The sequence below is a fragment of the Mobula birostris genome, chromosome 5, assembly GCF_030028105.1.
Source record: "Mobula birostris isolate sMobBir1 chromosome 5, sMobBir1.hap1, whole genome shotgun sequence".
NCBI lineage: Eukaryota > Metazoa > Chordata > Chondrichthyes > Myliobatiformes > Myliobatidae > Mobula > Mobula birostris.
The window spans coordinates 114,228,451-114,249,254 of NC_092374.1; the positions used below are offsets into that span (position 1 = coordinate 114,228,451).

Genomic DNA, 20,804 nt, shown 5'->3' on the forward strand with positions numbered 1-20,804 from the left:
CACAACTGGGTAGCCTAGGGTCAGGATCTGAGACAAATTCACTGCTGGTAGGCTGCAACCACAGCCATCAGGTAACCAGGATAATCTTGAGCTAGAAGGTCCAAGTGAGTATTGTAACAGTCTACTGGAGGTTTGCCACATTGTTGAGTAAGTACTGTATGAGAACAACCTCTCGTTTTGTATACAATCAAATCAAAAGGCTGACCATCATCTGGGAGTCTGATAGCCAGTACAGACACGACAGCTATAAAGGCTGTGTTGGCTTCAGTTGTTCAATTGTTCTGAAGCTCACAGTGAAGTAAGATCTGACGTAGTTAATGATCTGCCATCAGCAATACCCAGTTATGCAAAGGAAGTGGACAAGATCCTTCTTGAGGATTGGTTTACGCAAACTGACAATGGCCCTTGCCATTTTGTCAGAAAGTAGGTGGCAGAGCCCACTCAAGTTGAGGCCAAATAAGGCAATTTGCGTTGACAAAGCTGCAATTATCTTTTTCTTAGTAACTTTTGGCTCTCATCAGCTTGGAGCACAAAAGAACTACAGAGTCCTGTTCCGAGGCTCTGCGATCCGAGGGACATAAAAGCAGATCATGAATATGTTGCAGCAGTGTGGATTAAAATTGGAAAACTATATCGACCAAGTCTTTCAAAAGTTCAAAAGAAACATTATCGAAGTACATATATGTCACCATATGCAACCCTGAGATTCATTTCCTTGTCAGCATACTCAATAAATCCATAATAGAATATTAACGATAGTGGAATCAATGATAGACTACAACTTGGTCATTCAACCAGTGTGCAAAAGATAACCAACTGCACAAGAACAAACAAACAAACAAATAAATAAATAGATAGATAGATAGATAAATAAATAAATAAAACAAACAAACATAGTAAGGAACGTGAGATGAATAGTTCTTGAAAGTGAGTCCATAGGTGATAGGAACATTTCAATGATGGGGCAAGTGAAGTTGAGTGAAGTTATCCCCTTTGGTTCATGAGCCTTATAGTTGAGGGATAATAACTGTTTCAGAACCTGGTGTTGTGCGTCAAGAGCCTCCTGTACCACCTTCCTGATGGCAGCAGAGAAAAGAGCATGTCTTGTGTGGTGGGGGCCCCTGCTGATGGAAACTGCTTTCTTGCGACCGTGTTTCATGTAGATGTGCTCAATGGTGGGGAGGGCTTTACCTGTGATGGACTGAGCTGTTTCCATTACTTTTTCCATTCAAGGGCATTGTTGTTTCCATACCAGGCTGAGATGCAGCCATTCAATATACTCTCCACCACACATCTATGGAAGTTTGTCAAAGTTTTAGATGTCATGCCGAATCTCTGCAAACTCCTAAAGAAGAAGAGGTGCTACTGTGCTTCCCTCATAATTGCACTGACATGCTGGGCCCAGGACAGGTCCTCTGAAATGATAACACCCAGGAATTTAAAGTTGCTGACCTTCTCCACGTCTGGTTCTCCAATAAGGACTGGCTCATGGACCTCCGGTTTTCTCCTCCTGAAGTCAATAATCAGCTTCTTGGGTGGCTTTTCTGACATTGGATAAGGGGTTGTTGTTATGTCACCACTCAGCCACCTTTTCAATCTCCGTCCCATATGCTGATTTCTCACTACCTTTGATTGGACTTACGTCAGTGATGTCGTCAGCAAAGTTGAATCTGGCATTTTAGCTGTGCTTATCCATAAGGTGATAAGTGTCAAGTAAGTAATGAAGGGGGCTGAGCACACAACCTTCTTGTGCACCTGTGCCGATGGAGCTCGCAGAGGAGATTTTGTTGCCAATCTGGACTGAGGAAAGTGAGGAAATCAAGGATCCAATGCACAATGAGGCATTGAGGACAAGATCTTGAAGGTTATTGATTAGTTTTGAGGGGATGATGGTATTGAATGCTGAGCTGTAATCGATAAAGAGCATCTAGATGTATTCATTTTTGCTGTCCAGGTATTCCAGGGTTGAGTGAAGGGCCAATGAGGTGGCATCTGGTGTGGACTTGTTGTTCTGTTGGACAATTTGCAGCAGATCCAAGTTGCTTCTCAGGCAGGGGTTGTTATGTTATCACCAACCTCACAAAGCACGTCATCACAGTGGATGTAAGTGCTACTGCATGGTAGTCATTGAGGTAGGTTACTGTGTTCTTCTGAGGCACTGGTATAAGTAAAGTCTGTATGAGACAGGTGGGTACCTCAGACTGCTGAAGCGAGAGGTTAAAGACCTCAGTGAACACCCCAGACAGTTAATCAGCACAGGTCTTTATTACTTGGCCAGGTACCCTATCTAGGTTGGATGCTTTTTTAGGTTCACCCGCCTGAAGGCCACCTGTATATTGGCCTCAGATGGAAATCACAGGAAGGCGGGAGGAGAAGATGGCGGCGCGATGCAGCGCACGCAGCTCTCTGGTGAAATGATATCGTATTTGTAAGTAGGATGCCGCGCACAATTCTGATTTTATGGAGACAGACATGAGAAGGCACAGAGGAACATCTGGAGAAATTTCTGAAATGCTAGGTTCGCTGCCGCCGTTACTGTGCGATCGAGGATCTCTGGAGGGAAGGCCCCAAAATCCCCGGCTTTGCCTGCTGCTGGCGACCGAGGCTGGGGTCGAAACGCTCGACGGAGATGGTGCTCGGTACTCGGTGTTGGAGGGCTGATCGGAGCTCAAAGTTTTCGGACGACTCAGAGTCAGGCTGTGGTTGGGCATGGTAGGGAGAGCTTTCTTCCCTCTCCCATCTGCGTGAGATGTGGGACTTTTGAGAGACTTTGAACTTTTTTACTGTGCCAAGGCCTGTTCTTCATCAAGTTATGGTATTGTTGCACTGTTGTAACTATATGCAATAATTATGTGGTATTTGTTAGTTTTTCAGTCTTGGTCTGTCCAGTGTTTCTGTGATATCACACCGGAGATATATTGTATCATTTCTTAATGCATACATTACTGAATGACAATAAAAGAGGACTGCGTGTCCTCATAATCTAATCTAATCTAATTGGGAACTGTGGGAGATCGTGATGGTTCTTCAATGTTTTGATGGTCGAGGCGAGCATAGAAGGCAATGAACTCATCTGAAAGGAAGCACTATTGTTGCCTATGTCACTTGATTTAACTTTATAAGAGATGCTAGTATTGAAGCCTTGTCACAAACGTCGAGAATTCTTCATTGATTCAAGTTTAGTCTGGAATTGCTACTTTGCCTGTAAGTGGCTTTCTGGAGATTATACCAATGCTTCTTGTAACTTTCTTGTTTACCATGCTTGAACGTCTCTGATCTGACCTTGACAGATTGTGGATCTGATGGTTCATCAGCAGCTTCTGGTTGGACAAGACACTGAATGATTTTGAGGTGACACACTCATCTACAACTGTTTTAACAAAGTCTATGGCAACCATATGGTATTCATTCTGCAGATGAGTCCTTGAACACAGCCCAGTCCACCAACTTGAAACAACCTTCAGCCTTTTCTCTGCCTCCCATGACAATTTCTTTGTTGCCCTAATCTCTGGAGCTTTGCTCTTTAGCCGCACTCTGCATACAGGTACGAGAAGGATTGCCAAGTGATCAGATTTACCGAAGTGCGGTCCAAGCATGGAAGAGTAGGCATTTCTTATCTTAGTATAACACTGGTCTGGTGTGTTTGGACTTCTGGTGCTACAGGTTATATGCTAATGGTAATTGGGCAAAGTTTTCTTCAAACAAGTCTGGCTGAAGTACCCAACTATGATTTGAAATGCACAGGGATGGACTGTTTCTTGTTTAGAGATGGCATCATGCAGTTTTTCAAATGCTTGATTATAATTGACTACTGGTAGTATGTAAATTGTGGTCAGGATTATGGAGGAGAACTCCCTAGGTAAATCGAATGGATGGCATTTGACCATTAGGTGTTCAAAGTCAGGGGAACATGAGTTTCACAAAACCACCACATCAGAGCACCACTGAGATTTTATCATGAAACACATACCTCCACCTTTTGCCTTTTCCAAATCTGTAATTTGGTACATCCTATGAATCGAGAAGCCTTCAGATCTGATGGCCATATCTGGCATGCTGGGAGTAGCCATGACTCAGTCAAACACAGAACACAACAATCTTTCATTTCCCTCCAATACAGTGATCTTGCCCTTAGGTCTCAATTTTGTCCTCCAGCGACTGCATATTTGCTACAGGTTGCTGGGTAGAGGGTGCCTCATTCCTCTGTGATTCACTCACTTCTGGCCATGCAGTGAAACTTCATCTACTTAACAGTGCCCTAACTGCTTGCTTAAGAGTTAAGTCCACTGAGTTCTTCATAAGATCGAGAAAGCTGTCAATCATTAAGTTGATTTAAAAGTACGTTGCTTAAAGGGAAATTCCATGCTGTAGACTGCAGTGAGAGTAATTCAAAACAGGTATATTTAGAAGTATTGTACATATCCCACAGAACATCACCAGTGCCATCTTGCTCCAATAATAATGATCCCTAACAGTTTCAGAGTGGAGATGACATATGCCATACCAGAGCCAAGACTTTGAGAAATGTGGGCATCTGCTATTAGAGAAACAGTAAGCATCTCACGAGCACCGCTGGAGAGGTTTATTTGACCACAGAGGATTACAAGAGCCAAGCTTACCTTATCAACACTGCAAAGTGAATTATCATAGTTGGATAACATGCTCTTGGAGAACTACTCTGTTTTAGAATCAAATGAGGAAGGGAGCTTGTTAGCTGAACTATCCCGAGGACTTAGTAAAGCACATTAAAATTGACTATGCCCTTTATCTTACACTATTAAAGGAATAATGCAACACAGGTACCAATGATCTAATACAATTTGGTGAAGAAAGTTTTCATAGGAGGCTGCATAAGAAATGTTACTGTAAGGATATCAATGGACTCTTCAAGGGGTTTTATGATTAAAACAAGCTTGCAAATAGATTAAAGTACGGTATTCTGCCCTTGCTCAAGAGTTTACCCCATTTTCTAAAGCTAGACAGAGAGATAACCCCAGTTGCAGTGTAGCTGCAGTTGAAGTCAGTTTTATTATTCACCAACTTGTTATCCTATACAAGGAGCTAGTGTAAAAAGACAGTACTCGGCATTCTTATGAAAGGTAGATTCAAATATCGATTGAAATTCCTTCGACTTCTAACAAGTATCTCTAACCATTAAACAAATGAAATGGCTGCCCTGATGATGAAAGCTAATTACTTAACAATGTGATAATAGGCAATCAACAACAGCTTGTGAACCCACAAGTAAGCAGTGAGTCTAGTAATTAGAAATAAAATAGCAATTCAAATCAGGAAAAGATATTACACTCTCCACCTGGTATCTGTAAATGATACTACCAACTGAACCCAGGACCTTCACAGAATAAAACACATTAAACATTGTTAGAGTCAATGCTCCTGATCAGTTGAACAGCATAATCAATACTAAAGAATAATAAGACCATCAACTGGATTCGAAATAAAGAATTAAAATTCTGTCCTTCAAGAGGGATCACTACCCAAACTTCAAAATAAGCCAATTAGGTCACATCAAATATACTACAGAGAATCCAAAACAAATCTAGAATCTGTACAAACTGAAAATATTATCTTTGTTTTTACAGATTTGTAACCAGAATTCACGTTTCAGTCATTTTCTGACAGTTTCTTTTTCCAGATGTACTGGTTATGTAAGTGAAGGAAAGTAGCTGCTTGCTTGCTGATGGGTGTTTGGGAGGCCGTGTTAGGGTTATGGAAAGGGAGATGTCTTGATGGAACCTGATTTCCATCACCCTCAGGAAAGTAAGGTCATCCATTGAAGGAGCTGTTTGTTGTCATCCTTTGCTGGGCAAAGACAGATTCATCCATGCTTACGGTACTGTTTGTCAAACCTCCTTGTTGTGAGGTCAATGCAGGAGAGATGGGAGTTTGGCAGGATGCTCGACATGGATGCTGCTAAGGCAGGAGGTCATGACACTGGGGACCGGGGGCATTTTCTAGAATGCTAGTTCTGAAGACATTCACAGGTGAGGGTTTATAAGACCATAAGACAAAGGAGCAGAAGTAGGCCATTCAGCCCATCGAGTCTGCTCCGCCATTTTATCGTGAGCTGATCCATTTTATCCTATTTAGTCCCGCTGCCCCGCCTTCTCACCATAACCTTTGATGCCCTGGCTACTCAGATACCTATCAATCTCTGCCTTAAATACACCCAATGACTTGGCCTCCACTGCTTCCCGTGGCAACAAATTCCATAGATTCACCACTCTCTGACTAAAAAAATTTCTTCGCATTTCTGTTCTGAAAGGGTGCCCTTCAATCCTGAAGTCATGCCCTCTCGTACTAGACTCCCCACTTATGTGCACTCTCTAGGCAGATGTCCCTATTATAACCCATCCAAGTTCTAACCTCTGCGCAAAGGGAGCACTTGGAAGCCCATTACTTTGCTCGACTACCTTATGTACCTGTAGGATGTCTCTTCCTAGCAGGAGCAGTATCAGTATCTTAGCAGTTTGATCAGGTGATGGCATCTTGCTGGCTAGGGACTTGAGGTAAGGGTGGTAAGTCTACAATGGGACTTTCTTCCTGTTGTCTGGAAGCTTATCACACTCAGTAAGCGTGGGAGAGCTTGGTGAGACTTTTCACCAGCTGATTTGACGTTATAGCCTCTTACTCTTTGCCCAACTATCTATAGTGTACCTGCACATGTCTTAAGTGTGTAGGTGAGGCGGCATCAGTTATGTTGAGGACCTTGATTTAGCTTGAGACTTATCGCTCTGATCATCCAAGACAGCATACATCCTTATCCTGTTCTCATGGTGGCCTTCGGGGTAAAGATTGACAAGGCAGATCTTTGAACATGACTTACAGGCAGAGTTTTCCCCACAGACCTCAGTACAGGAAGAGGTGGCAACTAGAGAGGAAGGGGATTCACCTCCCTCCCCACCATTCTGTGAGGAGGTGCTTGTGTTGTTCTTCACAGACCAGGGAGGTGGGCCAACATGAAGAGCTGCAATGTGTTTGTCTCTGTCACATTCAGAGCACTGGGTGACAGCACTACATTCCCTCACCCAGTGGCTGGTTGAAGAACAACAGCAGAAACATAGGGTGTGCTCTTTGAGGAAGGCCCAGAGAGGGTATGGTTTCTGATGTAAAGGCACTGTTTGTTAGGATCTTCAGACATTTTAGAATCATCTTTTTAGACAGAGTTGTCCACCTCAGGTTTGTGGACCACCTCAGGGTCTCCAACAGGGTTCTCTGATTTACGTGGTGCTGAGTGGTGGTCATGATAAAGCTGGGGTCATTTTGCATTTTGGCTTCATCCCGGATGAAACTAGAACAGAAGGAGAAGGGTGAGAAGCTGACTCTGTTTCCAGTTGCATCCATTTCCACTTCTCCTGTAGACTAAAATGGAGTTTCTCCAAGATGGGGCAAGTTCTTTGTACAATGTTGAGTAAGACAAGCCTCATAAGTAGTCTTCAGCTTTGGCTGCCTCCAACTTCAATAGCAGGTCTCCTAGATGTTGGGGCTCCCTGTTAGAAATCACGGGGAAGGACTCGAGTTTGTTGAAGAGAGCAGTCTCCATTGTCACCGCAGATCCATAGCATTCTTCCAGTCTTTGCCAGACTAAAGTGAGAGCAGTACTGGGCTGTTTGATGTGACCTGACCTTAATCTTCTTGCTTGCTCAGCAGACTTGGGTCCAAGCCACCTCACCAGCAGGTCAAGGTCTTCTGTAGCACTGGAGAACGTGGACTTCCAAGCTAAGTTATTTTCTGTCTTGTCACTGAATTTGGTGAGTGTGGCCATCAGCAGGTCATGACATGCCAGGAATCTCACAAGATCTGACACATTGTGATTAGGTTGGGGTTCATTAGGGGTGTGGTGCACCTTACCAGGAGGCTGAGTAGTGTCCCCACCTGCATAATGCCATGGTACGTAGGAGCCTTGGAATCTACTATTACATGGCTGCACCTCTTCATTATATCAAATGGTGAATGAGGGGCTAGTCATTGGACATTTTGAGATATCTTCCTGGAGCTACCTTGAGATATCTTTTTTTGAGATATCTTACCAGGAGGCTGAGTAGTGTCCCCACCTGCGTTATGCCATGGTACATAGGAGCCTTGGAGCCTACTACTACATGGCTGCACCTCCTCACTATATCGAAGCATGAGTGAGTGGCCAGTCATTGGACATTTTGAGATATCTTCCTGTCCAGTGTAAGTATGAGCATGTGAGGGAGGCAGTCTCTGTCCTGTCCGGTTTGGGTGAAAGATGTCGAGTTGTGGAGTGTTACCCTGTGGGATAAGAGCTGCCCTTTCAGTCTTGAATAACTTGTCTGTCTTCAGTGTCTGCTGGTGGGTGGGTATAAGCATAAGCAGATTGGTCTTGAACATGCTACTCAGCCTCCTGGTAAGGTGCACCACACCCCCAATGAACCCCAACCTAATCACAATGTGTCAGATCTTGTGAGATTCCTAGCATGTCATGACCTGCTGATGGCCAGACTCACCAAATCCAATGATAAGCCAAAAAATAACTAAGCTTGGAAGTCCATGTTCTCCAGTGCCACAGAAGACCTCGACCTGATGAAAGCTAATTGCTTAACAATGAGATAATGAGCAATCAACAACAGATGTGAAACCACAAGTAAGCAGAGAGTCTAGTAATTATAAATAAAATAACAATCCAAATCAGAAAAAGACATTACTAAGGGATATTTGGAGAAGGCAGGAGATTGGGGATGAGAGGAAAATGGATCAGACATGTTGAAATGGTGGAGCAGACTCAATGGGCTGGATAAGAAGGCAGCTGATAGGAGATGAGAGTGGACCATAGAAGAAAGGGAAGGAGGAGGAAGCCTAGGGGAAGTGATAGGCAGATAAGAAGAGGTAAAAGGCCAGAGTGGGGAAATATAAGAAGGGGGGAGGTGGAAGGAAGAAAATACTGCAAGGAAAAATTGATACAGTTGACATTTCGGCCCAAAGCATCCACTGTACTTTTTGCCCATAGATGCTGCCTGACCTGCTGAGTTCCTCCAACATTTTAAGTGTGTTGCCTGGATTTCCAACATCTGCAGGTTTTCCCTTGGTTAGGAGAAATCGATATTCATGTTATCAGATTGGAGACTAACCAGACAGAATATAGGTGCTTCTCCTCCATCTTGAGGGTGGCCTCATTGCGGCACAAGAGGAGGCCATAGACTGACATGTCAGAGTCCGACTGAGAATGGGAATTAAAATGTTTGGCCACAGGGGGGTTCTACTTTTGGTGGATGGAGCGTAAGTGCTCGACAAAGCAGTCCCCCCAGTTTAAGACTGGTCTCACCAGTGTTGAGGAGGCCACATCGGGAGCACTGTACGCAATAGACAACACTTGCGGATACAGAGGTGAAGCGTTGCCTCACCTGCAAGGACTGTTTGGGGTCCTGAGTGGAGGGGAGGGAGGAGGTGAATGAGCAGGTGTAATACGTGGGCCACTTGCTGAGATATATGCCAGGAGGAAGATTAGTGGGGAGGGACAAATGGACAAGAGAATCACAGAGAGAGCAAGACAGGTGAGGTAGAGGAATAAAAGTTTGAGTTTTCTGTACAGTAAAGTAGGATTTGAAGAAAAAAATTGGAATGTTGTTACTATGCTGAAGACTACCACTTTGTTTTTGCTGTGGAAGCAGAAGAAACACGCTGTCTTACGTCAACAGAAATATTTAAATTTGAGTGATCTTTGTGGTTTGGTGCAAAGACTATCTCTAATGGTACATAAATAATTATTTAGTTATATATTGAGACTTGGAATGCAGCTTCGCCAATGTGTAACAATTTAGTTAGCAACATTGAATGAAATGGGTAGCTAAAGATGTAGGCAGCCACTTGTGACTTGGCCTCTGCCGCTTGATCAGCTCATTCGAAAACTCCTTTCCTGTGGTGGCTCTGGTGGCCACATGACTGGACCTTATAATGTAGCATGCCTTTGTTCTATTCCAGATCTCTAGTTACCATGGGAAAACCTGGAAGTCAGTTCTGTTGCTGTGGAGACAGTCCTAAAGCTGACTTCATTATTTCTAAATATGATATTGCAAAAGTCTTCCTGTGGATTGGTGGAGATGAAGTTACCTCCAAATGGCTTATCTCATGTGGCTGGACTTGTCAGCTCAGCTACCTAAAATATGTCTGACTTCTGAAAGCAATAATACACTTGTGTTCTATGACCTGCAAGTTAACCGTATATTTGCACCACTTCAATTTGAAACCTGGTTCCTTATTACCATCATGAGCACTCCAAATGTACCTCTGAAGTAACTTTACCTATAATAGTGAGAGGTCACTTCTGCTAAGATTTGCCCTTGTACCTAAAGCAGTATCACTACAGTGTTTGTAATGCTTGGTCAGTGATTTGGATAATTCGATCAATGACCTTGCAAATCTTAAGTAGGTTTTTAAATATAGCAAGCTTTTCCTCTCGTAGCTAAGAGAACATTATAGAGTTGGTGAAGACTTTCAAGTTATTGACTGAAATAAAACAGAGCTTAAGAGTTTTATTCTTCTCTGTTGGAGAACAGCTTTGTACAATTGATGATGCTGATGTGTTCAAAATGCAATTTGATTTAGTAGCATGAAGTAACATTTTGTGCTAATTAATAAATCCAAATGAATGCATTTTAATGAGTTTCCAACAGTCATCAAAGAGGAAATAACACTGTGTTTGTCTTGAAAATCAAGGTCCTGCCCTTCATATTCCTAAACAGAAAACATTCATCATTGGTACTTAGGGGATTGCATTTGAAGCCAAAACATCTGAGTAATGCTACATTTTCCATCATGATAAAATTAATGCTGAAGCATAGTGGCATGTTTCAGGGAAACAGCAGCCTTTTTATTATTGGGAGAATAGAATGACTGACACATGAGTAGTTGGTGCTTTATTGTCTGATCACACATTTCCAGAAGGGTGACGACCAAGATACTACTTAATTCCCCATACTTGTTCAATGGTGGTCCATCTTGACTTGCTTGCATGGGTGGAAGGAAAATTGTTACAGGGAAGACTAAAACATGACAGATATATCCTGGGTATCACAAACACGAGAAAATCCGCAGATGCTGGAGATCCAAAGTAATGAACACAAAATGATGGAGGAACTCAGCAGGTCAGGAAGCATCTACGGAAATGAATAAACTGTCAATATGTCTGACCAAGACCCTTGTTCAGGACTGGAAAGGTAGAATGTCGACTGTTTACTCATTTCCTTAGATGCTGCCTGGTCTGCTGAGTTCCTCCAATATTTTGTGTGTTTGTTGCTTCATATCTTAGGTATGATGACTGAATGACAAATGAATGGCATTTCTGGGTGTGAAGAGCAGAATTGCATGTAATATTGGAAATGGCACTGGTCCCATATTGAAAAAGTTTTGTACTTGGTCTGTTGGAGCAACAATATTAACATTATTCCTGCCCTGCTTTGGTGATGCATCATAGCAAATGGGAAAGAATATAATTCTACTTCTGTGAGCTATTAAAGTGCATTTAATATCAAAAAAATATTCAGAGCAGTCACTTTCTTGCTGCAATATAAAAATAAAAAATCTTCCCTTCGTGTAGTCCAATACTTATTGCGATACTGGAGTGTAGAATTGTGCTAATGACAGTGGCAGCAGCATATTTATTTCAGGAATATTTTGCAAAGAAATGTATGTTAAACATTCAGCTTCTTATTTGTTCTAAATCCTTAAATAAAGGAAGACTCAAATCTATATCGTTTATATTTTAGGTATTGCTGTTGTGATGACTGCTGTGAAAATTAAATTAGGAGCTTTTCATTTTTGTTCCAAATCTCCATTGGTACAGCAACAGCTGATGCATATTGTCATTTTTGTAAGCTCATTAATTGCTCCATTCTTTTACCTTACTTATGTGGTGGCTAATTCCTTTGTGACCTACCATTGTGATAGAATGAATGCAGACACTTGTTTGCAGTAATGACAGCTACTCTACTTGTTTCGCACAGAGATACTTAAATTAGCTCGAAATTATACAAGATCGTATCAAAATGTTTTTTTTGACACCGTTAAGTTTCATCTCAAGGATCCAATGTTATTAATTTATTCAATTCCAGAGCTGATGCTTTCTTTAATAACAACTTGCATTGTTATATTATAACTAACATGGCAACACTATTCTGAAATGCCATACATGAGCATGATCAAACTAAATTTGATGCTGAACCACATAAGGAAATATAAGAAGATATTCTTCAAAATGGAGTACTGTGGAGAGCATTCTAACTGGTTGCATCATTGCCTGGTATGGAGGGGCTACTGCAAAGGATTGGAAAATCCTGCCCAAGGTTGTAAACTTAGCCAAGTCTATCGTGGGCAGTAGCCTCCCCACCATCGAGGATATTTTCAAAAGGTGATGCAGCATCCATCACTAAGGACCTCCACCTCCCAGGACAAGCCTTCTTCTCATTACTACCATCAGAAAAGACATACAGAAGCCTGAAGACACACACTCAACGTTTTAGGAACAGTTTCTTCCCCACAGATTTCTAAATGGACAATGAACCCATGAACACCACCTTACTATTTTTGCTCTCTTTTTGCACCACTGACTGTATGCTTCTTCCTGTAATTTGTAGAATATTTTATGTATTTCTCTGTACTGTTGCCACAAAAACAACCAATTTCCTGACATAGGTATGTCAGTCGTAATAAACGTGATCCTGATTCTGAAAATATTGGACTTGGAGGATAATCATAGGAGGAAATTGTGATAAAAATCAGGGAAACTTAGGAAGGGAATTCTGCAGCCTGTGGCTCTGGCAGCTGAAGGCTAGCAGATAGATGGTGGTGCTTGCGGTGATGGAATTTGAGCTGGGATGTAGATGTGGATGCGAGGGGGAAAGTAGTGGATGGATTTGCGAGCCTGGTTAAAGGTTATAGAACTGAGGCCTTGATGGACTGGGAAAGTTAGTGGAGTGGATAATCTGGGTCTAGTTGGTGTTCACATCATGTTGAATGGGCTCATGTGTAAAGCCAGTCAGAAGAATGTCAGAATGATGAAGAGATGAGGAATGTTACGTCCAGACAAGGGCAAAGTTAGGAGAGTGAAGTAGATAGTGGAGTTCTGTGTCGTTGGAAGCATTTCAGATTCAGATATGACATCAGCATAAGGGAAGTTCAGCCTCGTACATTTGCTAAGAAGAGGGGACTGGCAGCTAAAGAACGGAGTTTATGATGGGATCGAAGTTGATTTTAGCCCTGTGGTATACAATTTATTGTAATTATTGGCTCAACAATGCTGTATGTCAAGTAACCTGAATGACAAATTGGAGATGATAGTAGTGTCAAGAGGGAATATGCAACCAGACATATATTTGGAATGCTGGCATGTAATTGAGGGATTGAATCTGTGAAGAATTAATCATTGGGAGGCCTATGAGGTACAGGAAGGGAAAGAGAAGCCATTCAAGGTGATACTCAGGTTATTAGTGAATAATGAAGAACAGAACCACAGTGAAGTCAGGCATAGCTACTTAGACAAATGAGGCTGTTCAAAGTTCAAAGTATACTTATTATCAAAATACATATACATCACCATATACAACTCAGATTCATTTACTTGCAGGCAATCACAGTAAATGCAAGAGACACAATAGAATTAATGAAAGACTGTACCCAACAGGAAAGACAAACAACCAATGTGCAAAAACATAACATACTGTGCAAATACCAAAGGAAAGAGAAATTAAATAAATAAATAATCAAAAAAACAAACAAACAATCAAGCAAGCAAAAAATAAATATCGAGACCATGAGATATGTCCCTGAAAGTGAATCCATGGGTTGTGGGAACGGTTCAGTGTTAGGGTGAGTGAAGTTGAGTGAAGTTATGCCCAACAGTTCAAGAACCTGCTGGTCTAGGGCAATAACTGTTCTGAAGTTGGTAGTGCAGGTCCTGAGGCTCCCATATCTTCCTGATAGCAGTGGTGAGAAGAGAGCGTGGCCTGGGTGGTGGGTTTCCTTGACGATGGATGCTGTTTTTCTGTGACAGCGTTCCATGTAGATGTGCTCAATGGTGGGGATTGTTTTACCTGTGATGGACTGGGCAGTATCCACTCCTGCAGTTACAGGCCATTAAAAGATCAAGTGATTAGGCTTATTATTCCCAGGTTTGAGGCTTTTTAAAAAACCTTGATAGTGGCAACAGTGCATAGAATTTTGGGAAAGCTGAAGGCAAATTGAATTCAGATTTATATTGTGTCTTCTGTAACTTTAATGTGAAGTGTTGAACAAACATGAGGAGACTTAGGACCACCGGCAATCATGACTGTTTATTCAAGTACTTTCTTCAGACAGACTCTGGAAGCTATTATAAGCCATGTTATAACCTGATTAAGTTACCCCATGCAAGGGGTATTGACAAAGTAAGGAGGCATAGGATCCAAGGGGACCTTGCTTTGTGGATCCAGAAATGGCTTGCCCACAGAAGGCAAAGGGTGGTTGTAGACGGGTCATATTTTGCATGGAGGTCGGTGACGAGTGGTGTGCCTCAGGGATCTGTTCAGGGACCCCTACTCTTTGTGACTTTTGTAAATGACCTGGATGAGGAAGTAGAGGGATGGGTTAGTAAGTTTGCTAATGACACAAAGGTTGGGGGTGTTGTGGATAGTGTGGAGGGCTGTCAAATGTTATAGCGGGACATTGATAGGATGCAAAACTGGGCTGAGAAGTGGCGGATGTAGTTCAACCCAAATAAGTGTGAAGTGGTTCATTTTGGTAGGTCAAATATGATGGCAGAATATAGTATAAATGGTAAGACTCTTGGCAGTGTGGAGGATCAGAGGGATCTTGGGGTTCGAGTCCATAGGACACTCAAAGCTGCTACACAGGTTGACTCCATGGTTAAGAAAGCATATGGTGCATTGGCCTTCATCAACCATGGGATTGAGGTTAAGAGCTGAGAGCTAATGTTGCAGCTATATAGGACCCTGATCAGACCCCACTTGGAGTACTGTGCTCAGTCCTGGTCACCTCACTACAGGAAGGATGTGGAAACTACAGAAAGAGCGCAGAGGAGATTTACAAGGATGTTGACTGAATTGGGGAGCATCCTTTATGAGAATAGATTGAGTGAACTCGGTCTTTTCTCCTTGAAGCGACGGAGGATGAGATGTGACCTGATAGAGGTGTATAAGATGATGAGAGGCATTGATCATGTGGATAGTCAGAGGCTTTTTCCCAGTGCTGAAATGGCTGCCACAAGAGGACACAGGTATAAGGTGCTTGGGAGTAGGTACAGAGGAGATGTCAGGGGTCAGTTTTTTACGCAGAGTGTGGTGAGTGCGTAGAATGAGGTGCTGGCGATGGTGGTGGTGGCAGATAAAATAAGGTCTTTTAAGAGACTCTTGGATAGGTACATGGAGCTTAGAAAAATAGAGGGCTATGGGTAACCTGAGGTAAGCACATGTTCGGCACAGCATCATGGGCCAAAGGGCCTGTATTGTGCTGTTGTTTTTCTGTGTTCTAAGTTAACCACAAGACACTATACATAAAGCAACAATTACACTTTCACAACTAATAAACCCAAATAGCTAAAAACGGCTTTCTAAAAATGTAAACACTAAATCAGAAACAATTAAAAACTTAGATAATCTAAATTAAGTGAATTAAATATAAAATTGAATTATAAATGTACTGAGAATGCTGGAAGATCTCAGCAGGTCAGGCAGCATCTGTGGAAAGAGAAACCGAACTAACTTTCATGCCAAAAAATATCTTGTCAGAACTATGAGAAAAATTAGTTTGTCTGAAGTTGCAGTGAGAGTGGAGGAGAATGAAATTAACTTCTTCTTGTCACAACTGTTTCTTCACTGATTTCGCTGGATCATCTTTGATTGCAACAGATTAAACTGGTGTGGGCTCAGCTGGGAAATATGAGGAAGTCTACGTTTCCCTTTGTGACTCCATGAGGAGTCCCATATCACAGGTCAGCTGCCCCAAGAGAAGCAATTTGCTGAGGTGCTTCTGCTTAGTTAGCTCATAGGTCTGAGCAAATCTGCCAGCTTTGAAGTAGAAGTCTCGGGCCATTATTTTGGCTCACGGAGCCTAACAATTTCATTAGACTCAACACTTATACGGTTTGAATTTAGAAATTCTGTAGGGAGGTGAGGGTTCAGCAGGGTAAGTATTGAACAATATTTAACCAAAAAAATCAGCAAGAATAATGAAAATCTTTTATATGTAACTTGACAAAATTTATTCATTAGCATGCTGACTCTGTTTTTCAAACTGAAGGTAAACTAAAGTGAACCTAAAATATTAGCATGCAGGTCACCTTCTTTTGGTATTTCTTCCAAAAACTCCTATGATCCTCAAGGAAAAGGAGTTTAAGCTGTGTTTTTTTAATTGGATTTTACACTGATAAAGCTTTTACTTACTCATTAGAAATCTTACTGTCCAGTCAGGCCTGAGTTCTGGTGTTGAATACAGAATAAAGCAAATCTTCCCTAAATAAGTTAATCTCAGACTCTCATCTTTAGAGGTCTTTGCGAGCTTGTTGAATATATCCCAGAAAATGCATTTTAAAGCAGACAGGTAAAGAGTGTAGAAAAATGGGTATGATTTATATTTTGTTTTCACTAACACTTCCCTTTCCCCAATCTGCTCCTTCCTAGGTGGAGTGTTTAGGGGTAGTGCTGTTGGTGAAGTGCAATTTAAACTTAGCTGAATGTAGTGGCATCTATGTTCCCAAACAAAAAGGAGACAGCAGAGAGACACACTGTCAAGCACACTTGTAGCCAATAAGTAACTGGGACTAATAAAAATATTATCCCCATTGTATATATTATGTACCTATCTTTTACATACTGTCTTTTGCCTGCATCTATGGGAAGACAGCTGCTCTCTCAAGCCATGTAGGCGTAGCTGAAAGGGACACCTTTTAAATAAGCTCTACATTTTAAACAAATAGTCTGCTATATTTCTGACTGTTCTATGTTCCTCTCTGTCTCCCGTATATTAGCAGATTTACCTATATGATGATGAGCCATCGTAAATAAAGAACACAGGAAACTGGAGAGCTATGAAATTATTATTTTTTCTTGGCGTGCATTCAGTTTAGGTTTATGCTGATAGTGACTAAGATGACTTTTTTTAATGGAGTCATTCTCACTTCTATATCTCGCTCTTTTTGTTCTTGAGCTTCATTTGGGAAAAAAATCACATTGATTAATTGAGCTCATTTATCGATATGGAATTAATAAAACAAATAAACTTATCACATTTTATTTCAGTGTCTAGACCAGTGGACCACAGCCTGTGTACAGATCCAACACCAGTTACTTCACAGCTTTGCAATGTTGCCTGTCAAACTGAATGCTTAGTTTCAGCCTGGTCTTCGTGGACACCCTGCATGCCGGAGAACTGTCAAGATCCTCATAAAAATAGAGGTACTTAGGTTTGTTTTGATGATTTTCTGCTGTTAGATTCTCATTTCAGTGACAAAGTTTTTGTCTAAATATTTTGATGTTACACTAGTAGCATTATGCTTGTTCAAATTGTAATTTCTATGTTAAGACCAATACTTATCAGCTACTTCCAGTTGTGATGAAATGCACCAGCGGTCTTAAGATGTGTTGTTAATAATGAAGCTTTATTAATTAGAAATGTTAATATTTGTATCACTCTCAGTATTTCTCTAATTTCTCATTTATATTTAATCTTCTGGATTTAGATTGTTTCTCAGAAGAAAAGCTTTTTGTCCCTTTAGCAAAGATACATTTCTTGCTCACTCGCCATTTAACATCTGTCACGCTCTGTGAATGATGTGCACATTAACCAGCTGTAATTCAAAAGGAATTTATACAGTTGCAAAATAATTATCAGCAACCAACAGACCAAAGCAACATTTACAGAATGAAACTAGATATTTAATTGAACCTCAGGGATTTGTTATGCTCCTGCCTGGATAGACAAAAGGGTGTCAACAATATGAATTAGATTCTGAGTATGCAGTGCAAATTACTTTGCCTATGGTATAAAAGTATTTTCTTCAGAATATTAAAATGTTTACTGAATCAATAACACATATTTGAAAGTTTGTAACTTAATTCATTTTACTTACAAAGTGATTGATATTTGGCTTCCTATTGACCTTTCTTCACATCCAATTTCCTACTACCTCAGCTTTCTCATCCTGGCACTTCAATTCTTTGGTGAATTCTCCTCTCTTTTGTGGAACTTTCACCTTTTTTGTAACTCTAATTTTACCTTATTTTGACCTCCCTTTCACCATTATTGGTAACCATTGTCGCTGTAATATTTTCTCATTAATCCTTCCTGTTTTTGCACCTATCTCCCTATGTATTATCCTCTTTGAAACATATCTTCTTTGGTTTAATAGTAGTTGAAAAATGTGAAGCCTTATGGCAAACTTTCTGAGCCACCTTAACTAAATACAGGAAAAATATTGTTGTCTGTGAGATAGATATCAGCGAAACTTTATTTTCTGTTGAAAGGTGAATACTGGATGTATTTGGTTTATTATGAGTTTTTGGCATGGAGTTTTACTAATGAAGAAAATGTGGAAATTCTAAGTGACTCAGAACATATGAGATCAGAAACATTAATATGAACAAACAAAGTAGGTGCAGTAGTAGGTCATTTGGCCCAGTGTGTCTGCCTCACTATTTAATATGATCATCACTGATCTGACTGTAACTTATACTTGGCATTCTCATTAACCGCAGTGACCATCAATGACCTTGTTTACCAAGAATCTATTTACAACTGGCTTAAAAGTATTCAAAAACACTATTTTCACCACCCTTTGAGGGATAAAGTTTCAAAGAATTGCAACCCTCTCGAAGAATAAACAAAATATCACCTCTTGCCCGCCTTAAATGAGTGCTCACTTATTTTCAAATCATGAAACCTTGTTCCAGATTTTTCAGAAGAGAAAGCAGCTATTTCACATCCACACAGTCAAAACCTCTAAGAATATATATGTGAATCAAATCTCTTCTCACACTTCTAAACTCCAACTGACACAAGTTTGTCCTTTACTCATAAGGCATCTATTATCAGCTAGTAAAGCTTGAAACAGCTCCCAATGCATTAACCTCCTTCCTTAACTGAGAAGAATCATACTGTACATAATAATCCAAGTCATATCTCACTAATACTACTCAAACATAAACTTCCTATGTTTGTATTCAGTTCTTCGAGCAACAAAAGTCCTTGTTGTAGCTGCGTACTAGCTTTTCTTCTGAATTGTGTACTAGGACACCCAGATCCCTCTGCATCTCAGTGCTCGGCAATCTCTTCCCATTCAGATGATATGCTTCATTTTTGTTTGTTCTGTCAAGGCGAACAGTTTCAAAATTTACTTCATTTGCCAGATCATGCTCATATCTCTGGTTCCCTCTGTAGCCTCCTTGAATTATTTTTTTATTTAGAAATACGACCCAGAAACAAACATTTCTGACCCAACAAGCCCACACGACCCATTTACACTCATGTGGTCAATTAACAATTAACCTATTAACCAGTATGTCTTCAGTTCTGTATTTTTGAAATGCTCTTCAAGCTCATTTTCTGGAATGACTGAAACTGCCAAACCAGTGTCTAATTCCATTTTAATTTGCTTCCTTCAGCATTTTGTACGTATCTATTTAAATTATGCTGCTTTGTCTATCTCTAGTTTTCACATTGTACATCTCAAAGCTATTCAGTCTTGTGTCACTCTCATCATTATCAGATTTTCATAACACAGTTTTGTGTTCTTATTGAAACTGCAACTTAATGCTTCAGCTTTTTGTCTTGCTTGAGCAGCCAATTTATTTTAGTCTGTCCAACATGCTTTTGGTACATGCCTTACTTTGTTGTATTTTCTACAAGTTTCACCTTTAAATCTGCATTGGTCTGCTGTGTGTGAGCCCCTGTCACAGTGGAAACACAATTTATTTGGCTAGGCCAGTTTCTGTTTAGAGATGCTGACTTTCATTCCTGACTGCAACTCAATTGCACCTCTGTCTGCTGGTTCCATGGAAACAATGATTTCAATTGCCCTTTTAAATGCAAGTTGTGCTTCAGTTAGAAGCTATTTTTGAATGCTTTCTTGTGAGATTCCACAAACTAAATGATCTCTCAGTGCACCATTAAGCCTATTACTGACAATCTCTTCAATTCAGCCATATAAGCTGAAATGGACTCCCCTTCTTTTTGATTCAATTTATGAAACCTAAAGCATTCTGCAATCAGCAATGATTTTTGTTCTAAGTGTTCCTGGATTACTTTGACAATAACAGCAGAACACATTTCTGCTGATTTGGTTGGAGCAGTCAAGCCTCGTAGCAAACTGTATTTCTTTAAACCCAATGCACACAGCAAAATTGCTTTTTGTTTCTCATTGGCTATTTCATTTGCTTCAAAATACTGTTGGATTAGCTCAGGATACATGAGCCAGTTATTTGTTGTGTAATCAGACTCATCAATCTTTCTGATATACCCAGCCATTTTTGCTCTTTTTTATGATTATTATCACATCTACTCACTTCTTATGAACCTGTGAATTCTTCCGTTTTCTGATTTTGTCTTTAAAACTCGATTGTATCTTCCCTTCTGAAGACACATGCTGTGCTGCTTTTTTAATTTGATCATCTCTGCACGTGCTAGGCTGTGATTTTTAATTGTTGTTCCTCACTGCATCTTTTTTAGTTTGAACATCTGACTGTGCTTCAGCAAGTTGATAGCTGTTTTGGTTTCGTTTTAAAAATAACCTCTTCACCAATGCTTTTTTGTAACTTCAGATCATTAAATCATTTCAA

General features: G+C 40.7%; 1 protein-coding gene across 6 annotated transcripts in view; it reads left to right on the plus strand.

Moving 5' to 3' along the window:
- thsd7ba (thrombospondin, type I, domain containing 7Ba) overlaps nt 1–20,804 on the plus strand; it is a 1,047,195-nt gene that overhangs the window by 480,862 nt on the left and 545,529 nt on the right. For all 6 annotated transcript variants that reach the window (XM_072258592.1, XM_072258590.1, XM_072258595.1 and 3 more), the window contains one exon: nt 17,271–17,426. In XM_072258592.1, the coding sequence (XP_072114693.1) occupies nt 17,271–17,426 (156 nt within the window). The remainder of the gene's footprint in view (nt 1–17,270; nt 17,427–20,804) is intronic.